This window comes from Zootoca vivipara, chromosome 11 (genome assembly GCF_965207765.1).
Source record: "Zootoca vivipara chromosome 11, rZooViv2.hap1.1, whole genome shotgun sequence".
Taxonomy (NCBI): Eukaryota; Metazoa; Chordata; class Lepidosauria; order Squamata; family Lacertidae; genus Zootoca; species Zootoca vivipara.
The window spans coordinates 13832386-13856889 of record NC_142594.1 but is presented as its reverse complement, the minus strand read 5'-3'; the positions used below and the strand labels follow the sequence as shown (position 1 = coordinate 13856889).

General features: G+C 45.4%; 2 protein-coding genes across 4 annotated transcripts in view; both read right to left on the bottom strand.

Annotated features, from left to right (window-relative positions):
* Positions 1–1985: 1985 nt before the first annotated feature.
* Positions 1986–8180, bottom strand: RPL14 (ribosomal protein L14). The gene is made up of 6 exons (XM_035130053.3): positions 8154–8180; positions 6762–6863; positions 5669–5763; positions 4159–4258; positions 3101–3154; positions 1986–2093 (listed from the first exon to the last, which is right to left on the bottom strand). The coding sequence occupies exons 1-6, from the start codon at positions 8154–8156 to the stop codon at positions 2022–2024; spliced, it is 426 nt and encodes a 141-aa protein (XP_034985944.1). The 5' UTR covers positions 8157–8180; the 3' UTR covers positions 1986–2021.
* A 2143-nt stretch (positions 8181–10323) lies between these two features.
* Positions 10324–24504, bottom strand: part of ENTPD3 (ectonucleoside triphosphate diphosphohydrolase 3) — a 28088-nt gene continuing 13907 nt past the window's right edge. For all 3 annotated transcript variants that reach the window (XM_088653872.1, XM_088653871.1, XM_035130092.3), the window contains 6 exons: positions 20349–20508; positions 16925–17155; positions 16060–16332; positions 15046–15156; positions 14140–14277; positions 10324–10573 (listed from right to left, as the gene is read on the bottom strand). In XM_088653872.1, coding sequence (XP_088509998.1) covers positions 10340–10573; positions 14140–14277; positions 15046–15156; positions 16060–16332; positions 16925–17155; positions 20349–20508 — 1147 coding nt within the window. In that variant the 3' untranslated portion in view covers positions 10324–10339. The remainder of the gene's footprint in view (positions 10574–14139; positions 14278–15045; positions 15157–16059; positions 16333–16924; positions 17156–20348; positions 20509–24504) is intronic.

Here is a 24504-nt window from a genome sequence, read left to right as displayed (position 1 = left end):
CCCCCCCCTGCCTCCTCCAACCGCCGCTCCTCTCACGGGCCAGGGAGGGTTGTGAGGAGGCCTTCGCCGGCCTCCACCCTCGCTTCCCTGACGTGCCCTGCAGTGAGGCGGTGTCCGGCGGGAGCGGCGGTTGGAGGAGGCAGGGGGGGAGAGTGCGCGCGGGCAGTCTCTGCTGTCCAATCCCTGTATCCCTGGGGCACATGCGCAGTACCTCAGGGACACACGGGACAGCTTGGACGCAGGGACAACTTGGACATTATTATATAGGATGAACCATGGAAAAAGAAGGGAAGTCATTGACATTTTAAGAATGTTTAAATGAGTATTTTAAGTTGCGAAACAGAATTTTTTAAAATATATACATATAAAAAGAAAACTGCTCCTTCCAGAGTATTGCACTGCATTGTTTTATATTGGCAAAGGAATGGCTTTTCTCCCCCTACCCTCCCCCATTAAGAGTTTGTGTATTAGGTTCCTGGTCTGTTCATGTAGAACAGACATGTTGTGCTACAGTGTTAAGTGAAAATATTGTCTGTTTGGGCAAGGCAAGTGAGGAGGAGTGAGAGATTTATCTTGAGGTAGTGAACACATTTGGATTTTTGAGGCAGTGCCACGGGCGTCAGTCCCGGGGGGGGGGGCATGGCGGAAGATGGCTGCCACATCAAACAGTGGAGGATCATTCATTCATTCATGCTCACCCCCACATCAAGAAAAGGCTCCGTCGTCAACCACAGCCATATTTTCTCTGAGACCGCTCTTTTTCTCTCTCCTTTGCTCAACAGAGGGCACACCGTTGCCCAATGAAATGTTGGGAGCATTTTAGACAGGGAGGGCATTTGGCAGACAGATGTTTCCATTCCATACCTGCTAAAATCCCGCAAGCCCACATGGCAGTCCAGCAGGGCAAAGGTGCATGGAGGGAGGAAGTGTGTGGCATAAATCTTTGATTGTGTAGATCTCACTTGATGATGAGGGGAGAATGGGACGGTCATAATATAACAAGTACTGCCTCCTCAGCCCAAAGCTTGTTGGTCAGAAGCAACCAAGCAATAAAACCCAATAAATAAAAGGCAATAATTCAATCTTGGTTTCACATTATTACAGCTGCAGAACTAAAAAACTGGGTTTACTCCATGGGAAGGCATTGTAAGGCCATAATTAAAGCTAAAGGTTTCCCAACTAAGTATTAACTGGCATGGTGAGAATTTGTGTATATCTCATTTTTTCTATGTGTTTCATGTTTCCTCTTTATGACTGCTGTTGTAATAAATCACCCTTCATAAAAGTTATTGCATTACATTCTTCACTAAGCTATCTTTCCACTGATATGTATTTGGTATTACTCCAAAAAAGTGGTGTTACGAGCCATCAAACCTCGAAAATACACTTCTTACAAAAGGTTTCCACAAATTTGGCCACTAGTGTATGTAAAGGACAAACTTGAACAGTTACCCAAAAGACATAAGTTTTAACTGGCTATTGCCTAGTTGACACCTGCACCAGGTATCGATTTGCCTGCACTAAGATGAATGGTAATGGGACGCAGGTGGCGCTGTGGGCTAAATCACAGAACCTAGGCCCTAGGGCTTGCCGATCAGGTCGGCGGTTCCAATCCCCGCGACAGGGTGAGCTCCCGTTGTTCTGTCCCTGCTCCTGCCAACCTAGCAGTTCGAAAGCACGTCAAAGTGCAAGTAGATAAATAGGTACCACTCCGGCGGGAAGGTAAACGCCGTTTCCGTGCGCTGCTCTAGTTCGCCAGAAGTGGCTTAGTCATGCTGGCCACATGACCCAGAAGGTGTACGCCGGCTCCCTCAGCCAGTAAAGCGAGATGAGCACCGCAACCCCAGAGTCGTCTGCGACTGGACCTAATGGTCAGGGGTCCCTTTACCTTTAAGGTGAATGGTAGCCATTTTATGCACATCTTAGTATTCAGTTTTTATCAAAAATCTGGCAAAAGCAGCTGAAGAAACAGTCATACAGCTATACTAGGTGCACATGAAAATCTTTTATTTGCTGACAATTTATGCTTTTTTGGGAGGAGCAGCGGCAGCCTTTTGCAGCTTCTTCACTTCGTGCTTGATGATTCTGTTTCTCTGTAAAGGAAACAAAATTATACACGGTTGTAAGCAGGACTCACGTTTTCACCCTATCTAACTGACTTTATTACCCTGTTTTCCCTATTTTAAGACTTAGTCATAAAATAAGCCATAGCAGGATTTTTAAGCGTTCAGCCATACCCCGAAAATAAGACATAGTGATAGACGCAGCAGCAATGCCGGCCACGGCAGGAGGGGGGGGGAAATAAGACATCCCCTGAAAATAAGCCATAGTGGGGTTTTGTTTTGTTTTTTTGAGGAAAAATAAATATAAGATGGTGTCTTATTTTCGGAGAAACACAGTGGTTACTAGTGTTTGAGTTGCAATGCAGACTGGGGTTATTTTGCTTGAGCTGCGGTCAACAATTTCCGTTTCCATTTCGCAAAAGTTAAGCTTGCAGAGACTGCGCAGAAAGGACTGCAAAAGTGCAGAGTGAGTGACAGAACAGGTCGGGGGCAGCCCTGTGATAAGGCAACTGCTTCAGGCAGCAGATTGGGAGGGGTGGCAGACAGTCCCCGACCTCCACTTTGAGGTCGCCTCTTGTAAGGAAGGGAGCACTGCTGCAGTGAGCCTTTAAACAGACAGCAAAAATGGTAGGGCTACCTCACCCACAATGCCTCGAATGACCCCTTCCTTGGAGCGCACAGCATGGAGGGCTCAGGTGCGAGGGTGAAAGATGGAGAGGGAAGTGGGAGGTGAAGGAAAAGGCAGCCATCAAAATAAAGCACTGCTTCCCAGCAAGGCAGCGGAGACAACCCTAGAGCCAGCGAGTTGTGTTCCATCCACACATGGCTAGCAGCTGTATTTGGACCCACTGCAGTTTCCAAGGGGTCTTCAGATGTAGCCTTGCATACCATGAATTGCAGCAGTCTAATCAAACCCAGAACATGAAACTACAAGGTGCTCACACTGATATGAAGGACAGTTCTGTTCAAACAGTTATTAAAATGACAAAGGAAAAGGAATATAAATCTAGATTGCCAGCAGTTTTGCCTTTACCTACCATTTTCTTGGCCTTCATGACCTTGTAACGATCAAAATCTGACATCTTGGCTTTCTGTGGAAAGATTTTCCAGGGCAGACAAAAAAATAATTGTTAGAAATATAACCACCTTGCTAAATAAGGCTGAGTTTTGTTCAAACTTTCAAACTTGTTTTCAACCCAATGAAGTACATATCTCATGCCTGCCAATTTAGCTTCTGAGCATTCTTATTTATCTTATTACATTTAGATCCTGCCTTTCCTCTAGCAAGGTCAGGGTAGCGTACTTAGTTCTGCTCGTTTGTCCTTTTTATCCTCGCATCTCTTCTGAGAGGCAACATTTGAAATTTGTCAGGCACTAGGACATCTCCACCACCTGGAGGTGCAAGCCTGGGGATCCTTGGATCTTGCCTGTTTTCACTCAATAGCAACACAACTTGCAGAATTTTGTTGTATTTTATCTGCACCATGATAATGAATTTCAGGAACCAAAAAGCCATATTGGAAAACACAACTTTTGAGCTGTCTGCATGCATTCCATTTTGGTGACTTTAACCCTGATTTAAGGAGCTGTTTGGCGCCTAGCTTTTACAGTATATCTGAGTTTCTAATACTGTGAGGTAGATTAGGTGTGAGAGAGAATTGCTCCAGCAAGGTCTGCGTGGTACGCCAGTTGCCTGTTCTGAATGGTACTTCGAAGAGCATGCAGAGTAGATTTGTTTAGTGTTAATTATAGCTGTTTTTACTGGCCCTTCAAAAAAAAAACTTCTGGGCTCTTCAGAAAACCAGGAACACAGCAATAAGCAATTAAGGTTTTAAGGGGGGGGGGGAGAGAAAGAGTGATCCATTGCAACACCTAAAGGTCCTCTCCTAAATGAACTTAGCATACCGGCAGCCAGGCACATGACAGAGGTGGCTTTTTAACTGAATAGATTTAGATTCAACCTTGTTGACCTACTGGGACTTTTGCTGCTGAAGTCATCCTACTAATCATTCAGTTGCCCACGCAACAGCTTATTTGGCTAGTTTAGCATCAGTATTTCAGCCCAATGTTGCAGCCTTCATTTTCAAAAACATACCTTCTTCCTAGCTTCAATTTTTTGTGCCCATCTGGTGGTTTTCCACTTCTCGTTAACGTTTTCCTTCTCCCAAGCAGCTCTCACATACTTTTGACGAGCACTAATTTAAGAAAAAAGCACCAATATTTGTTACTGAAACAAAACACCAGCTCTCATTATCAAACAAATCTCAGTCTCATTTTCAAATGATTCTCTCATTTTCAAACAAATCTCAATGCACTGAAAAACATTCTACTGTACACTGCATTTCCCTGCTAGCCTCTTGACCTAATAGGAAGGGGTAAAAGCTTTGTAGCAACCATACACCTAGCCCTTCAAAAAATAGTCTCATAAGAGCCGCTTAGAAAAAGTAACAGTTCAGATCCTAACATGGCTTGAAGAATTATCTGTATGGAACGGACTTTTGCTTTGTAAGGACAGTGGTCACAAACAGCAGGTTCTTCTGTTAGGCAGCCTCTAGCAACTATGATTATGTGATGTCATAGTTTCAGCAGACATTCTGAAATCATTTTTATTTGATTTTACAAATATAAATTTATAACAATAACAAATGCATATCCATATACAGATTTCTCTGAATCTCCAGACTTCCCTCCATGGGTCCTATTGTCAACATTTTCAACTGCATATTACTCCATAATCTATACAGTCATACCTCGGTTTAAGTACGCTTCAGTTTGAGTACTTTCAGTTTAAGTACTCTGCGGACCTCATACTTCGGGTTAAGTACACTTCAGGTTGAGTACTCCACGGACCCGGCTGGAACGGATTAATCCACTTTCCATTACTTTCAATGGGAAAGTTCACTTCAGGTTAAGTACGCTTCAGGTTAAGTACACACTTCCGGAACCAATTGTGTACTTAAACCGAGGTACCACTGTATTTTATATCCATCCATATTACCCACCGTATTTGTTACATTACAAGTGAAATTAGAATCCTGCTAATGTTTTCATCTGCTTACAGTGGTCTCCTAAATAAATTATAAAATTTCCCCCATTCTTTTCAAAAGTTTTTGTCCTCTTGGTTCCTGAGCTTTCCAGTCAGCTTTACCATTTCGGCGTAGTCCATCAACTTATGCTTGCCATTCCTCTCTGGTAGGTACTCTTTCTTTTTTCCATCTCATAGTTTCAGCATACATGACCCTATCATGCCAGTCCTTTTGGGGGGGGAGGCAGGGGGAAGGTTTGTGAAGTAAGGGCTGATACCCATTTTTAACATATGCAGTGGGTTGGGACAAGCTAGCAAACTAGGGCCTTCAGCCCAACTATAGCAGGATACCCTTCAAGCTGATACAAAGTGAAGCCTTCCTCGAAAATGAAGGAGAGTCCTATGAAACCACACATCTTCAGCAAAGATTTCAGCCAATGCTGAACATGATAAACAGTTAACAGAAGTGAGTATGATGCACTTTGCTACAGCAGTAGCAATGCAAGCTATTTCCACAATTTTCCAAGTTTAGAGAGGCAGTGATGCTGGATTACAAAAAAAGAGAGAGACAGACACAAACCTGTGAGGAAACTTGAGAACAAAGTCAGTCAGCTGCATGCACTTGAAGGGCATAGCTTGCCTTCTGACACCGCTGCAGGGACCATCTACTAGTGCCTAAAGAAAAGAGAAGGTTTTCAATAGGACCCTTGGATTCAGGGAGAAAAATACAATACTGTTTTGCCAGTCTAAAAGAAAACCTGAATCGATTTAGATTCTAAACCTAAGCACAGAAACTTCAACAGGGAAAAGGCACACAGCACCAGTCGGCAACCATTATTATAAAGCAGCCGTTTCTTGAAACCCAGAAGTTCCCTTGCTACCTCAGTAGCTCACCTGCACACAAGTGGCAGAAAGAAAAGCATCTATGGCAACATTTTAATGGCTAAAGTAGCCATTTAGAATGCAGTTTGACACACAATTTCCCTGGGAATAAGCCCAACTGAATACAGTCACACCTCATGTTGCGTCCGCTTCAGGTTGCGTCTTTTCAGCTTGTGAATGCGGCACCCGCGGAAGTGTTTACTTCCAGGTTTCGCCGTGCACGCAGAAGCACTGCTCTGGTTGCGGACTTTTCGGGGTGCGAATGGCACCCCGGAACAGATCATGTCTGCAACCAGAGGTACCACTGTATAATGGGACTGACTTCTGAGTAAGCATGCATGGGATTGAGCTGCACATGTTGGACAAGGCAACTGGGATATGGCAGACTACAACAATAATAATTTGTGGAAACGTTAAATGTCTGAAAGCCTAACCTTTAGCACAACCCCACCTAAATCTTAGGTAATTGCTCAGTGTCACAGAGCACACACAGACCAGTCATAGGAACTACCGGTAGAAGCCTGAGACCTTCAAAGACTTACATGGTGCTTTTTTACAGGCAAACTAAGGACCACCTGCACCCATATGAACCCATACGCTTACCTCTGTAGTGGTATGTAAAAGGGATAAATTAGTAACTAATTATATATTTTAGGTTGCATATTTCATTACTGCTGGGTTGCTTCAGCACTCAAGTATTTGAAAGGACTTATGTTTAGTAAAAAAATAATGGCACCGACTCTGTTCCTTCTCAATCATCAAGAGACACAAAAGGTAGCATTCAAACTTACCCTGTTCTGATCAATAACATCCACAATCGCTACCAGCTTGCCCGCATGTGGTCCAAAGGAAATATAGGCAACTCTGCCAATCTCAACGTAGCGTTTGAACACCTTAAAGAGACAGGACGTTATTTTAACAACTTACAATGGTGTACTGCTGGGCACTTAGGAACACTTTGAACTGTGAACCTAGCACTATTACAGAACAGCAAAACAAAACAAAACAAAAAAGACGCCCAAGAAACAGTAAAACTCGAGATTTCCTGAAGTGCTCAAGAAAACTAGTGGACAGAACAAAATATATTTAAATTATTACATCTAGGTATCATGAACTTCTATCCATCATCAAGCCCTTGCTTGAAGAGCTTACCCCATCCCCTGCATCGTCCCTTACCTGTAACCAGAGTTCCATCATTAACCACCTTTCCCATTGGGTAAAATCACCAACAGCCAGGGGCTGAGAGAATTATTGGAGGACTTGAACAAATGAAGTCATTACCCCTCCTTCACCCTTCAAAACAATTTTGAAAGGGTAAAAAGTGCTTCAAAACAATTACACAATTCCCCTCGTCACACTTCTATGGTAGGCATTTTTACCCTTTACTTGTTTAGATTGCACAGTCCCTTTGGAAAGACAGAAAAGAGCGAGCCCTTAGTGCTTGCAATGTACACTGGGAGAGGGCAGACAAGAGTAAATTGGGGGGGGGATGAAATGCGATGAGCTAGCAAAGGCTTCGAGGAGAAGACTTGAGTTCTGAAACGGGATCCGAATAAGTATTTCGCGGGACGCTGCAGGGGCATTTCCTTGCAGAAGCAGCGAGCAGGAAGTGGCATCTATGCTATTCATACACAGAAATGCGCGGGAGGGTGTTTCTTTTAAATGAAAATCGTGATTTTTTTGGGAGGGGGGTGAGAGAAAAAAGCATCTCTCTTGCCAATAGAAGCATCTCTTACTGCCTCTGCATAAGGATTTGAACGGCAGGCAAGAAAAGTCTGTAAAAGCTGCGCGGAAGAGCGGGTTTCAGGCGGCAGCTGCTGCTGTTCCGCGGGGCCTGGCTCTTCGCATGCGGGCCGACGGCTGGGTGGCACGAGGTGGTTGGCGGCGGGGCTCCCTCTCCCCGAGATCGCATTCCCCCCCGAGACCGCACTTTCCCCCTCCGTCCCCCTTATTGCCCCCCGCTCCCCGCCCCCCTTGGCCTATTCCCCCCCTCCGAAGCCCTACGGTCTCCCCCCTCCCTCAAGCGAAGGCCCTTCCCGGCCGTCCCCCCGCCTCACGCCGCTCCCCCCGGGCGCCTTCCCCGCCTCACGTGAAGGGCAGGTCGCGCGGCTCCCCTCGACGGCCATTCCGGCCCCCACCCAGTCGCCCTCGAGATAAAGCCATGCGGAGCAGGCTGCGCTCACCATGATGGCCGCCTCACGAGCCGAAGGCCGCGGGGAGAAAGAAAGAGCCGCTTCCGGTCGCTTCGCGTATCCGTTTCCGCTGCTCTGTACTGCGCAGGCGCCCCGGGCAGGACCTCATGCGTCGATTCCCCTCCGCGTTCATTCGAAGTCGGTCGGAGGGGAGGGGGTGAAGAAGCCTCCGCAAAGGCGCATGCGCATTAGCGGATGCGGAGAGAGCCGGGCGAATCCGAGGGCTCGGAGAGCGCGCAAGCGTCGCGAGCGTAGCTGAAGTCCGAGCGCAGGTTGGGAATGGGGAATACCGCTTCTTCGCGAAGCGTACGCGCATGCGCGCTGAGCATTCTGTGTGCCACGGGGATGATTTAGAAAGGAAGCGAATATTCCGAGTAGTTGGACAGTCTTGAGATGCATGGAGAGTGCAATGCTCTGCTGTGTGGTGGTGCTTTGCAAGGCAGAGTGAACAGCCCATATCGGAAGTGGGTTTGGGGCGATTTTCCTATTAAAAAAAGATTTTAAAATTTTCTTTCTTTCTTTTTTTCAACCACTTTGGGAAATTTTCGAAAATCGTGAAAAACGCAGGCAGGAAAAAGACAAGAAAGCTCAACTGCTTTTGGGTCGGGATTTGCACTTTTGGAAATATGGCAACCCTAAAATGACTGAGCATTTGTTCATCTGACTCACATTCACTTTTTGAATCGTAAAATAAAAGGTTCTTTACGTACTTGCAAGCTGTATATTACCCGTGCACACAGTTCCCCCCTTCAATTACTGTTATACATGGAGTTGTAACAAATAAAATGTGGAAAGAGAAGTCATAGATATCTTAAAGGTAAAGGGGCCCCTGACCATCAGGTCCAGTCGTGTCCAACTCTGGAGTTGCGGCACTCATCTTGCTCTATAGGCCGAGGGAGCCGGCGTTTGTCAGCAGACAGCTTCCAGGTCATGTGGCCAGCATGACAAAGCTGCTTCTGGCGAACCAGAGCAGCACACGGAAACGCCATTTACCTTCCCGCTGGAGCGGTACCTATTTATTTACTTGCACTTTGATGTGCTTTCGAACTGCTAGGTAGTTCCCTCCCTGCGAGAAGTGAGGTTACAGGAAACCAAGCAGTGGGCCTTCTCGGGTAGTGGCGCCCATCCTGTGAAACGCCCTCCCATCGAGGAAATAAACAACTACAGTATCTGACTTTTAGAAGACATCTGAAGGTTAGGGAAGTTTTTAATGTTTGATGTTTTATTGTATTTTTATTATTACTATTCTATTGGGAGCCACCCAGAGTGGGTCGTGTATAAATTGATGTTGTTGTTGTTACAAATGTGAAAACAGAATTTGTCTATCACCCAGAGTTCTGGAGTGACCAGTGTATTATATTAGCACTCCTTGTATTGCTCCGATTCCATTTTCTCTGAACCCAAAGGACCTAGACCTGCCTTTTGCAGTATAGAGCTAGTTGCTTTTAGGTACCATACATAGTGACTGTACCGTTCCAGAGCACTGAAAAGAATAAACTGTCAGAATCTTCAGTGGCCGTTGAATGCCTGAAAAGATAATCTGCTGGGCATGGCAATTGTGATTAATATTGAATTGTTTTGTGGACAGATGAAAGGCGATATTGGAAGGCATCTAATGAACAGGAAAATCGGCCAAAGTCTTAATAAATAAAGACACTTAAAAAGGGTTACCGTATATGCAATCACATGATATTATGATAAGGGCTGATCTGAAAAGCCCAATGATTTGATTGGTTTAGGATGATGTCATTGGGTTGCAACTATTAAGACTGCTGTGATCCTTTCATTGGTGAAATGAAATGACGTGTGTAATCTGGAAGTGTATAAAAAAATGACTTTGGATGTGGTCCTTGGCAGCCTCCTCCTTATTTTTGAGACTGTCCCTATGCGTATTTGTATTTCAATAAGGGTCTTTATTTTCACTTGGAGCCTGCACCCTTTTCTTTGGGGTTTCTGGGAGGAATACCTCCGGTCTAGGGACTTCTTTTTAAATTTTCCCAACAGATGCATCATAGAGGCACCCTTTACTGCTCAGGGCTTTTTTCTGCCTGTACTTCATTTCGTCTTGTTGCTGCACCTAAACAGCTCAATTCGGAAGCACCCGCCGTTTTCCTTATGTCGTAAAACACTGCTTTTTCAAATAAGGGACCGTTCTGTTCTCTCCGTTATAAGCGTATTTATTCTACTGGAAACACATGGTCGGCATGGCAGGCGTTCTTTCGCATACGCGACACCACACACGAATACACGAGGAAGATGAGGCACAGTAACGCCACGGCCGTGAAGAAAAGAAGCAGCCCAGCAAACAGAGAGGGGCTCATGGGGGACAAGATCCTATTGCTCTCTGCTGGAATCATGTTGGTGAGACTGAGCATGTAGCCTAGCGACCAAGCTATGCTGCTGTTATCGACCTGAAACAAAGGAAAAGAACAGCAAATTAGACTCTCCAGATAAGAAACCTCAGGGCCATTCTAGAAGACAGAAGATCTGCTTTTCCTGTGTACTGTGTTGCTCCTTTCATCGGATCTGCACACATAGCGGCATTTCTGCATGAGGGATGAGCAGTATCTTCTGTTCAGGGAGGCTAATCTTTATTGTCATTGTCCCATGCAGAACAACAAAATTGAGAATCTACATCAAACTTACAACAACCGTCAGCCTACTATCCAAAAAATGCATATCGACTCGCTACCCATCCCGCCTATACATAATTAACCCCCTAAAAACTCTTAATACCCCTCCTGATTTGCCCCCTAAAACTCTGATGCCCCACAACTGAATACAGACCCTCGCTCACAGACTGCCTTTTGCTGCATTCAAAACCAAAATCGCTCTTGGGTAGAAGCTATTTCTCAGGCGGCTTTTTTCTGGTCTTTATGACCCTAAACCGCCTTCCAGAAGGCAGAAGCTGAAAGAGATCATTTCCAGGCCCGTTCTTCCTATTGGGGATACTGGCGCGTTGCGCCAGGGCGCCGCCCTCTCAGGGGCACCTCTCAGGGGGGAGTGGGGGAGCTGCGCGGCTTTGCCAGTGGTGTCCCCTTTCCCTGAATGCCGGCCACCATGCCGCGCTGGACCTCTGGCAGCCGCGACTTGGTGGGGGGGGTGTCCTTGCCGCCAGCCCATGCACACCACCAGGCCAGCGGCCGAGCTCCAGAGGCGGCGGCCCGGGGCGTAGCTCCATCCTGCCTGCCTGCCGGGGCAGGACCCGGTCCACTGCTGCTACTGGGTGGCCGCTGGGTAGAGGTCGGCCCGCCTGCCGGCTCCGCGGCACCTGCCCGCCCGCCTCCACCGTGCACTCTTGCCCTCGAGCTTTCTGCTCGCTTCACAGCCCTCGAGTTTTCTGCTCGCTTCACAGCCCGGCCGCTCCTTGGACGAGGCGAGGGAAGCTCGGGCGGGCAGGGAGCAGCGGCAGTGGCGGCCCTGTCTATCCCGAGCACGCACGGTACCCTCGGCGCCTCGGAACGGGGTGGGCTCTTCCTTCTTGGGGCCTCTCCCTGCCCAGCGTAGCCCCTTGCCTGGTTCCTGCCCCTCTGCACTCCCTGCTCTTCCAAAGAGGGACGAGCCCGCCCAGAGGGAATCCCTGCACCAGGGCACCAGATAGGCTTAAGATAGCCCTGATCATTTCCGGGGTGCACACTATCTTGCACAATATCTGCAGCTTCCTTATAGCACCTGGAGGCATAGATTTGATCCAAAGAAGAGTGCACTCAATTATCCTCTCCGCAGTCTTTACGACCCTGGACAGTGCTGTTCTTTCTCCAACCGTGCAACTCCCAAACCACACACACAGACCACAGATTAAGACACTTTCTACAGTACAGTGGTAAAATGCCCTCAGCGGGTCCTTTGAGAGATTGTTTTCCCGGAGGATTCTCAGAAAGTATAGCCTCTGCTGTGCTCTCTTCATCAGGTCTTTGCTATTTGCTCCCCATGTTAGATCATCTTTCAACTCCATTCCCAGAAGTCAAAACACCGAGACCTGTTCCACACACTTCCCCTTGATATTAAGTGTTTGAATATTCAATTTACATTTCCTAAAGTCCACAGTTTGGACTTGGTATTTGATGCTTTCCAAAAGAAAGAATAGGCGTTTTAGTCCAGATCGACCCGCTTCAAATGTATTGGGAAATCATGGTTTTCCTTTGCAACCTGGGCTTTGTGCAGCCTCCACTGTTCCCTCTGCCCAATTTAAAAAACAAAGACCATTTTTAAAATTAAAATTTAATTTACTGACTGCTCACATATGATCCCTACCAGTGCTTTCTTCCTCTTTTTTCTTTTTTAATAGGAAAAAGCACTCGCCAGGAAATCCTTACGGCAAGCACCACACTTTTAACATTTGAAAAAGAAAAGGTGCTAACACTGTGTACCCTACAGTACCTCCAGAAAAAAGTACTGATCCCTAGGGGGATGCCAAAAGTTTTGGTGTCCCCCATTTGTTCATTAATATACACACATACAAATGTAAATATACACGCAGGTATGTATTTACTGACCACCCACAAGGGTCCCCTGCTCTGATGCCACACTGCACCTTTCGACGTGCAACCCATGGAGGTTTGGCCAAGGGTTAAGGCATCCATCTACTTGAAAAAGAAACCTTTGCCACCACTTAAAAAAACCTCAAGCTGCCATCTGACAAAGTCCTGGGGGAGCGTCATAGCTCAGTGGTAGAGCAGAGGGTCCCCAGCATCTCTGAATCAGGCTGGGAGAGGCCCCTGACTCATATCCAAGAGAGTCACTGCCAGTCAGTCTAAGCCAGGGGTCCCCAGACTACGGCCCGCGGGCCGGATGCGGCCCAATTGGCCTCCCAATCCGGCCCGCGACGACCCCCGCTGCCGCTGCCCGCTCTTACAGCGCGCGGCGCGGCAGCGCTCTTCCAGGTCGGAAAAAAGCGTCGAAAATCGTTTGTGCACATGCGTATGGGCCTCTCCCAACCCAGAAGAGGTCATTTCCGGTGCACTTCCGGGTCGGGGGAGGCCCATACGCATGCGCACAAACGATTTCCGGGGCTTTTTCCAACCTGGAAGCGCACCACCGCGCCAGTAAGTGTGTGTGCACACGGGCCCACACTCCCCTGCCCTCCGGCCCAAAGCCTGGTCTGGGTACCCCTGGTCTAAGCAATCCTAAGCTAAACGTACAGATGCTCGGACTCTGTAAACCAGCTTTCTATGTCCCTAGTGGCTGGAAAAGTTTTACACATCACTTGGGAAGACAAGTGAACTACAGTAATGCCAGTGTCCTGGAAGAAGCAAAGATTACCAGTGTCAAAGCGATGATTCTTCAACATCAACTTCATTGGACTGGTCATGTTGTGCGGATGCCTGATGATTGTCTTCCAAAGCAACTACTCTATTCCCAACTTAAGAATGGAAAGCGAAATACCAGTGGACAATGAAAGATGTTTAAAGACTCCCTCAAGGCAAATCTTTAAAAATGTGGTATAAACACCGACAATTGGGAAACACTGGCCTGCAGGCACTCCAATTGGAGAACACCCTTTCCAAAGGTGTCGTGGACTTTGAAGACACTCGAACTCAGGACAAAAGGGAGAAACGTGCTAAGAGGAAGGCATGCTTGGCAAACCCTCACCGTGGTCAACTCCTGCCTGGAAACCTACATCCCCACTGTGGAAGGACGTGTGGATCCAGAATTGACCTCCACAGTCACTTACGGACTCACTGTTAAGAGCGTGTTCATGGAAGACAATCTTACTCGGCTATAAGTGATCGCCAGAGAAGAAGTAGTGGCTGGAGCAATTGTGTTCACAGTAAAGTCAACTGTGTTCCAAATTTATTTTTAATTTTTGCAACGGTTAAGAAACATTTCTTGACAATGGCTCTGAGTCCCTAACTTTGTTTTCATCTTTCAAGACTTCCACCCTTAAGACTTCCACCAAGACTTCCAAAGTCTGAATCTTTCAAGGCTTTCAAGACTTCCACTATCTTTTTTTGATGGGGGGGAGAGTTAAACTTACTTCCTTCTGAAAGCGAATCTGTGGCCAAGTCTCTGCACTGAACTTATACCCGTGTATAAGCAGGTGATAGATGTAGTTCGCTGAAAAGCAGTAAGATTTTGCGTAGATTTCATCAAATTTAGGTATCATGTACGGAAGCTGAAAAACAAAAATGGTTACTCAAAACCAAATCAACGTTAATACTTATTTATTTCGTTGGGGAAATTTCTACTCTGGCCTTCTGTTATGATCATGGTCATTATGGTACTCTGAAAATTCAAGGCAAGACTCTTGGTGTAATTACGGTAGCTCTGAATACGAGTTTGTCAAGGGAAAGAAATATGGCAAGGAAACAATATGAATGTGGAGCTCTGCCTGGAAGCAATCATGCCAAATTGTTTCAATGTGATATATATTATATTTCTAGAGGATATTTGCTAAGACGTCTGCTAGAGAATAGCAATTTGGTTTTAGTAATTCGTATAGAACTGAGTATGAGAATAATAGAATCATAGAATTGGAAGGGGCGCTAGTCCAACCCCCTCCAATGCAGGAATATTAGATTTTTTTCTGTTCTATTCTAACAACAAAAATTAAAAGCATGATCCAGCAACAGTTAAACACTTGCATCTAGATAATTTGGCTAGGTAATTCTCAGCATTAGGAATATGGTTCTGTTGTCAAGTTTCAGAGTCTGAATCTAAATTTTATGAAAAGCAAGAGAGTACAATTCTATACATATTTACTTGGAAGTAAGTCTCATGGTAAATAGTGGAAATTATTCACAGGAAAGTGTGCATAGGAATGCAGCCTAAATAAATTTTGTCCGGTCATTTTTCCCCTTAGGCATTTCGATGAAAGTTTACCCAGGTATAGCAAACTTTTGTCAACAGTTCCCTTCTAAAAGTTCAGAAGATCGATACAGACCTGATTCCAATTCTCTGAACATAATGTCCACATGCTTGAATTAAAAACAGCCAGTGAAAATTCTCCAGTTAAATTCAGAGCATTGACTGTGTAGTAAAATCCAGAAAAGGCCTATGGATTAAGGCAGGTGAAAGTTAGATCTCAACTGTGGGTTGTTGGTTTTTTTGTTTTTTAAAAAACTTATTTATTTACTATTTTACGAAAACAAAAGCATGACAGAAACAAAATGGAATAAAAACTGTAAACACACAAACATGTGTATGTATAGATACATGATTCTAAACCAGGGGTCAGCAACCTTTTTTAGCTGTGGGCCGGTCCACTGTCCCTCAGACCATGTGGTCGGCCAGATTATATTTTGGGGGGGAGAAATGAACGAATTCCTATGCCCCACAAATAACCCAGAGATGCATTTTAAATAAAAGCACACATTCTACTCATGTAAAAACACCAGGTAGGCCCCGCAAATAACCCAGAATGCATTTTAAATAAAAGGACACATTCTGCTCATGTAAAAACACACTGATTCCCGGACCATCCGTGGGCCAGTTTGAGAAGGCGATTGGGCCGCATCCGGCCCACGGGCCTTAGGTTGCCTACCCCTGTTCTAAACAATAGTTCACCAAATTTCCTTTAGAGTAACACATGGGGAACACAAATCAGACTTTTATCCTGCATGTTATTCCAGAAATTTCTTAATAAAACCCCTCTTCCAATGAATATTTATTTTCTTGAAAATGCCTTATTTAGCTCTTATCTGGGAAATCATTCTTATCTAAGTTTCCTCCCCTGTTCATGCAATAATAGCAATCAACTTTTCAACTTATCTTTTTTTCAACTTATCTCTTAATCATACATAACATGATTATTTGGGGGCCTTTAGATAAGCAATATCCTGTAATTCCTTGAATAGTTTCCAACACAGTTGTGGTTCTAGTTGTAAGGAAATGCTGACTACAAAACTACACACACACACACACAGCGCACAATAAGCACCAGGAAAATAAGACATACCACAAAGTTCCCTTTAACCTTTGGCTGATAGACTCCATTAAACGAACAGTCTTCCTTCTCCCTGCAACTTGCGAAATCAAATAACTTGGAGACGGCTTGCCTGCAGAGAGCTGGATCTCCACTTCCAGTGACATTTACAAGCTGGTCTGGGTTGTAGTTCTCTGGCCTTAGAAATGCCGTGCAGAGGCTGCCGTACAAGTATTTCATGGTTAAAACAGTTTTATAATTCCGAGGATAGCATGGATTATTGATCCCGGATTTATCACCTGAATTCTGGCAGTTGACAAACAACAAACAAACAAGGAGGTTTTAAACAGGAGGAATAATTTCAGCAGGAGTCATTGTTACAGGCAACGTCACTAAAACAGACTGTGTATGTTTTGCATTTTCCCCTTACCAACATGCATCCATAAAGGGAGGCAGCTTTGCAGTAGAAAAACCTCCCCCAATGCTTCTCTGAATTCCACCTTTCTGAAGTTGCTTTGGCTTAATAAAAACCATTGGGTTTTTTGTTACATCAGCTTTGGACTTCCTCTGTTTTCTCGTCTCTCCATCTTCCCCTGTGGCCAGTAACTTGGACTGACGTAACTTAGATTGTCAATCGCTTTTCTTTTCTTTTTTTGGTGTTGTCTTAAAAAATCTCAACCATTCCTAAACACAACTTTCGGGGGGCATCCCGCTTTTTTTACTTTTTGAAATATATGTCTCTGGGAGAAAGAGGACTGCTGATTGAATCTCCACTGCCCCAGGCTTTTTGTTATGAGAAAATAGCAACCAAGCCATGCTCCACTACTGAACTCTGTACCCTTCTCTGCATTCAAGAAGCAGACCGTCCTAGCAGAGAAGAGGATTCCTTCGGCCATACCTGTAGTATCGATGCCAGCAGTTTTTTCTCTGCTTCATCTCTCCCGTAACACTGGAAGCTGTGCGTGTACACGCTGTATTCATAGCCGTACAGCTGCACTGGCAGCGTGCTGTTGGTCGTGTCGCCAGTCTCATCGGGGATGAATGATATTTGGGTGGAGGCCCCTCCTAAATCAAGGGCGCCCGTGGTCTCTGCTCCGTGGGGATGGACCCAGGCCCTCCAAAGGTTTCTCTGGAAAGGAAGAACTAGATTTGACATCCCGGGCTGCCACGGGGGCTCTGCTCTCCTGTCTAGACTTTCCCTCCTGGGGTTACAGGGCGTCACAAAAGTGCGCTGTAGATCGATGCGGAAAGTGCTCCCAAGATTACCTGCGGGAGTCGTATCGATTGGAGCGTTCTTCCAAAGAATGAAGCCGAAGAAGTAGCAAGACGCTGTCACAACAAGATTGTGTAATAGTATAATTCACCCTACGTGCATTTGATCAGGGTGGTAGGGGTATGATATGCCAACCAGGCCTGTATTGCGAGCCAAATGTGTAGGCAAAGGTGTTCAGCCCGTGCACATTCAGCAGCACAATGCTGAAACCAACAGGATGGGCCAGTTCCAGGTTTGAGGGGGCATTGGGCAAAGTGTTCCCCACAGTCTGTGGGCACTGGCAGGCATACCTGGCCATAAAACAATGAACAGGATGTTGATACAATGACTACTGCAATCAACATGAGATAATATCACCAAGGAGCGTCTCCACCCCCATCATTCTGCCCGGACACTGAGGTCCAGCGCCGAGGGCCTTCTGGCGATTCCCTCGCTACGAGAAGCCAAGTTACAGGGAACCAGGCAGAGGGCCTTCTCGGTAGTGGCACCCATCCTGTGGAATGCCCTCCCACCAGAGGTCAAAGAGAACAACAATTACCAGACCTTTAGAAGGCATCTCAAGGCAGCCCTGTTTAGGGAAGCTTTTAATGTTTGATGGATTTCTGTATTTTAATATTTTGTTGGAAGCTGCCCAGAGTGGCTGGGGGAACCCGACCAGATGGGCGGGGTATAAATAATATATTATTATTATTATTAATATTATTATTATTATTATTATGAAACTGGTGATGAAAGCAAACAATAAACGTCCCTAGAAATGGCAAAAGCAGTTTCTTTTCCAAAGAGGTTTTCTTTTATAACAATTGCAAACGCAGTAAATGAAGAGTTCACTTATGATCTATCAGGGGTTCAGTGCTCATTTCTTCACTTTCCAAAATAGGTTTTATCTTGAGCAATTGCAAACGCAGTAATAAAGATAAAATAGTTGCCCAGGCTTCCATGGCAGCAGTGGCACCACTCTGAGCAGCTCCGGGCGGCTAGGTCTAGCTGCCCTTTTAGTTTCCCACAGTGCATTGAGGGAAAGTAGGCTAGATCTGGCTGTCTGGCACTGCTCAGTGCCAAGCCAGAAAAATAATGCCACCCCTCAAATCAGCGGACAGAATCAGTGGCCTCTGTCAGGGCACTAGCACCTTGGCAACTTGGCCAGCTGCTATCACCACTCCTATCAACAGAGCTCCTTATTCTGTGCATGGGGAGAGAGTTTGCTGTGGGATTTTGTCAGACAGCTGTGAAAGCAAAGGGGCTGCCATACATAGGGACAGGGCTATTGTGCCATTAATTCCTCTGTCCCCGGTTTGGTGTTTTAGCACCAAAGGATAAAAGGAAGATTGCTCCGCTGGGAGAACTGGGTTAATCTGGGAATGGCATGGCTTAGGAGGACATTGAGTGTGGAATGTAAACCACAAAGTTGCACCTGCAAGTGTGATCAGGATGTCTTAGGGGGGCGGAAAATGTTGCAATCTGCTTGGCATATTCTGGCGTGAGGAATTGCCTCTACAATTTAAAATGCCTGTGAAATTTAGAGGGGTTTCCTTTGCCCTGGGCGAGCTACATTTGAAGGTGACTCAGAAACTGCAACTAATCCAGAATGCGGCAACTAGACTGGTGACTGGGAGCGGGCGCAGGGACCATATAACACTGGTCCTGAAAGACCTACACTGGCCCCCAGTTTGTTTCCAAACAGAATTCAAAGTGTTGGTGCTGACCTTTAAGGCCCTAAACCTGGGGTCGGCAACCTCCGGCCCATGGGCCACAAGCGGCCCACGGGGGTCGTTTAAACGGCCCACGAGTCGCTTCCAAACCGAACCACCCACTCGGCGAGTCCCCGTGCGTTGCGCTAAACCGGCACAGCACAGAGCAGGGACTTGCTTCCGTGGTGCCGGAAATCATGTCTGCGCAGACACAGATGCTGAAAAGCGCATCTGCGCAGATGTGATCTGGCCCACGGAGCGATCTTTGCAGGAGTGAACCAGCCCAGGCAAGGAAAACCTTGCCGACCCCTGCCCTAAACGGTCTCGGCCCTGTATTCCGGAAGTAGCGTCTCCACCCCCACTAAGGTCCAGCTCCGAGGCCCTTCTGGTGGTTCCCTTACTGCGAGAAGCGAAGTTACAGGAAACCAGATAGAGGGCCTTCTTGGCAGTGGCACCCTCCCTATTGAACACCCCATCATATGTCAAACAGATAAAAAACTACAGTACACAACTTTCCAAAAAGACATCTGAAGGCAGCTCTGTATAGGGAAGTTTTTAGTGCTTGATGTTTTATTATTTTGTTGTTGTTGTTGTTGTTGTTGTTGTTGTTGTTGTTGTTACCCCACCCATCTGGATGGCTTCCAGCAAAATATAAAAAATAATAAAATGTCAAATGTTTAAAACTTCCTGACAGTCTGCGGGCAGGTAGGGTCTCAGCCTGCGTACCTGATGGAATTTATAGACAGCTGCCCTGGACACAGAATTGATCTGTGCCTCCATGAACAGTCCAAAATGACTCCCAGGGTGCACACCTGGTCCTTCAGGGACACAGTTACCCCATTCAGGACCAGGAAGTCCCTCACACCTGCCCACCCCCTGTCCCCCCAAAACAGTACTTCTGTCTATATTTGTTGGAAGCTGCCCAGAGTGGCTGGGGCAACCGAGTCAGATGGATGAGGTACGAATAATAAAATTATTATTATTATTATTATTATTATTATTATTATTATTATTAAACTTTAAATGGGTTTTGTTGTTTTAAGAACATGACCCAATGTCATCCCCTTATATGATGTTTTATGCCTTTAACAGGAGAGACCAGTTTGCTAGGTAAAACAGAAGACTAATGCAAGGCAGGAACCTTTGCTATAAAGATGTTAGTACTACAACCACAGTTTTAGGTGGTTGTATATTTATATACTGTATGTATACATCATACCACAATCTTCCCTTGCCGGTGTGTGTGTGTGTGTGTGTGTGTGTGTGTGTGTTATGCTAATCTCAGTGTACATCCATTCAAACACTAGCAATTCATCAAAGAATAGTATGCAATAAAACATGCAGCTTCTTCCACGCACCTCCAAGAAATTGCCCATTAAATAGTTGGCTGTTATCCATCCGTACACACCTTCCTCTTGCCCGGTTATGATTTGAGTGCCCCTAAATTCAAAGGGCAGGGCTGCGAAGTAGCTTTGAATGCTCCGAAGGACTTCATGGGCTGCTGATTCATTTTGCAACCTAAGCAAGTCACAAGAATACAAAAGGCTGAGTGGCCAAAAGGAGATGTTCGCCCTTCGTCATCTGCCAAATCTAGTGACTCAGCTTGGCAAGTCAAGGGTTGATTCATACATGCATGTACATCACTTAATTATTCAACATCGGATGGTCCAGGGAAATGTGTGGACTGCTTTCATGGGAAAATACCGTGTCCGAAATGATAGCAGGGGATATGAATGTTCTACTTTGTGCCGGCTGGTTCACACATCAATAGTCAATGCTCCGGTTTGCACATTACAGTAAACGGTAGTTAGTGTTAGGATTCATTCCCCGTCTGCAGTCATAGGGTTATTGTGCATCATATGACTGTATGTGTTTTCATTCCCACAGAGTGGAAGTGACGTAGACAGGATGTTTACGTGGGACTGTTGTTCCTTTGTTCTTACTCTTTACTGGCTGTGATGCCAGAGAGAGGGAGCCATGATGTAGAGCTCTGTTTGTTTATCTGTAAATAAAGCAGTTTAGCCTTATTTACTGACTTGTGTGTTGTTCATCACGTTTGTGAGAGCAATCGCATATTTGGCCTGTGGGACCAGTCTAACAGCTGGCCCCCGGGACGGCCGAATTACTGACAGTTAGTGGTATACCATGAATATCTGGGCTGTGAGTCCCCTTCCCACTCACACAGAGAGAAAACAAACCATGAACTCTGGCTTAGCTGAACCACACATCATCAGTTGTTTTGAACCCCCCCCCCAAAAAAAGCCCCACACTCAGTATGCCGAATAACAAACCATGGCTATAGAGTGGAGCTTGTTGGGAGCATCTAAACCCTGGTTTATGACTCCTAGTTTATATGGGATGTTAGCCAACAAGGATCATGGTTTCTTTTCATTCTTCTTCTTATTATTATTATTTTCCCCACCACCGAGGCCATTCCATTATAACTATCCAGCCTCCCAAAATTTCAACACCTCCTGCGATGGTTTGACCCCTTTCCGTTTTAACAGTACACGTTCCATATCTCCTCAAAATCACTTCTCCCCGTCTTATGTTAATTTATCATTAATAGCTATATTTCACACCTCTTTATACCATCCTTCCATTTTATATTTTGCTTGCCCCTTCCTAGCTATCGTAATTTGTGCAGCTGTCAATAAATTTGTGAGCAAGTCCTTCCTAGCCTGCGAACTTTCCAACCCATCGTAAAATTGATAATAATGCTACCTCTGGACTTTTGGTCAGCTTTCTGTTATCTCCTTAAACACCCTTTGCCAAAAAAATTGTACATATTTACACCCATGATTTGTTTTCTTCCTGCAAACGGGGTTGGACTAGATGACCCTCGGGATCCCTTCCAACTCTGCCGTTCTAGGTTTCTATTATTCTACGCAAGAAGGGAGAGGAGCAGAGAGGAGTGAAGTGGGCATGATTGCTCATGCACAGGAAACCACGGTTTAGGCTTACTGTGATGTGCGAGCTGATGTGTACTGAGACTAGTGAGAGAAGAAAATGCATGTGCAAACAAGCCCCAAGACACACAGCCAGCTAGACCCGTCGGCACAATTTGATGCATGTGTTCTGGGATATAAGGGCTTCTGTGTTCGACAAGGCTTGCTCCCAGGTAAATGTGTCTAGGATTGCATGCTCATTCATCTCCAAAAGATTCAGCAGAACATTATTTAAAGCTGCCAAGTATGTTTCTCCTCATGTCTTCTCTTTGGCGATCCCTCGTAGCCAAGTAAGATTGTCTTCCATGAACATGGTTCTAACAGTGAATCCATAAGTGACTGTGGAGGCCAATTTTGGATCCACGCGTCCTTCCACAGTGGGGACATAGGTTCCCGGGCAGGAGTTGATCACGGAGAGGGTTTGCCAAGCGTGTCTTCCTCTTGGCACGTTTTCCCCTTTCTTCCTGAGTTCAAGCGCCTTCCGAGCCCATGGCTGTTCTCCAATTGGAGCGCTCGCAGACCAGTGTTTCCCAGCTGTTGGTGTTTATACTACATTTTTAAAATATTTGCCTTGAGAGAGTCTTTAAACCGCTTTTGTTGACCACCAGCATTACACTTTCCATTTTAAAGTTTGGAATAGAGTAGTTGCTTTGGAAGACGATCATCAGGCATCCGCACAACATGACCAGTCCAACAAAGTTGATGTTGAAGAATCATCGCTTTGAAACTGGTGATCTTTGCTACTTCTAGTACACTGGCATTAGTTCGCCTGTTTTCCCAAGTGATGTGTAAAAAATTTTGGAGACACCATTGATGGACTCTTTCGAGGAGTTGAATATGGCCCTAAACGGCCTCGGTCCTGTATACCTGAAGGAGCGTCTCCACCCCCATCATTCACTGAGATCCAGCACTGAGGGCTTTCTGGCGGTTCCCTCATTGCGAGAAATGAGGTTGCAGGGAACCAGACAGAGGGCCTTCTCGGTAGTGGCACCCACCCTGTGGAACGCCCTCCCAGCAGATGTCAAGGCAATAAGCAATTATTTTACTTTTAGAAGACAACTGAAGGCAGCCCTGTTTAGGGAAGTTTTTAATGTTTGATGCTGTACTGTTTTTAATATCTGGTTGGAAGCCGCCCAGAGTGGCTGGGGAAACCCAGCCAGATGGGCGGGGTATAAATAATATATTATTATTATTATTATTATCATCATCATCATCATCATCATCATTATTATCATTATTATTATTATTATTATTATCATTATTATTATGGCGTTTATAAGTGGTTCATGTTTCACAAGCATACAGGAAGGTTCATAGTACAATAACAATAAGGTTGTAGTAGAATTCCTGTACTACTACTACTACTAATAATAATAATAATAATTTTATTTCCCAGTCAAGACCGGGCTCAAGGCGGCTAACAACAAGAATATCAAAGCATAAAAGCATAAAAGAAACAATTCGATTAAAATGCAGATTAAATACAATGTTAAAATTCAATTTTAAAATTAGGAATCTACAAGTGCAACCTCATTTAAATATCTATAGGATAAAGCCTTAGGGGAGGGTAACACTGGGGTCAGACTGAGTCAGTCCACACCAGGAAAAAGAATATGCTGTGGATCTTATTTATACGGATTACCATATATCCCGGCGTATAAGACGATTGGACGTATTAGATTACCCCCAACTTTTCCAGTTAAAATACTGTATAGAGTTTGGGATATACTCGCCATATAAGAAATAAGACCCGGCGTATAAGACGACCCCCGACTTTTGAGAAGATTTTCCTGGGTTAAAAAGTAGTCTTATACGCAGGAATATAATTACAGGTGTGTTTTTAGCACAGTCTATGTGCACCCAAAGACCACTCATACAGCAGTTGTAAGACACCATTCCCAAGTATCAGATCTGGCTTTTTTTTATAAGAGGGAGGGAGGGAGGAAGAGAATAATCCCAGCAAACACTTTCTTTATTCAAAATAAATAATTCCTGCCTATATTCCTGCGTATAAGACTACTTTTTAACGCAGGAAAATCTTCTCAAAAGTCGGGGGTCGTCTTATACGCCGGGTCGTATTTCTTATACGGTGAGCATATCCCAAACTCTATATTTTAACTGGAAAAGTTGGAGGTCATCTTATATGCCCAGTCGTCTTATATGCCCAGAAGCATATACGGTAATCCAAACCCATCTATAACCTGCCGGGTGTGTTGAAGGCTACATGACATAGCATGAGTGACACATTGGCCCTTATCTATACTATTTGTCAACACTTAAAAGACAAATCTGTGCACGCACAAAGGATTTTATACAACCACTGGCACATACATAACAACAAGTGCAGGCTGTTGTCAGGTTTGCAACATGGGCCAAGCTGCCACTCTCTCCCTCTTCCTTGGTTGTGGCAGCCCATGGCACAAAGTCCTTGTTTGCCCCCCTCCCCCAAGATTACACATCTATTACAAAATATTCAGGAACACTCCGATCTGGGATCGACCATCTTCTATAAGGCAGTCAATAGTCACAACAAGTTGAATCTGAGGGAAGATTGTACTCACCAGCA

Coding starts and splice junctions, on each gene's coding strand:
- RPL14 (XM_035130053.3), bottom strand. Junction 4,259..5,668: donor GTTCTCAAGTTTCCTCACAG/GTTTGTGTCTGT, acceptor TTCTTAAATTAG/TGCTCGTCAAAAGTATGTGA. Junction 3,155..4,158: donor AAATTGAAGCTAGGAAGAAG/GTATGTTTTTGA, acceptor ATCTTTCCACAG/AAAGCCAAGATGTCAGATTT.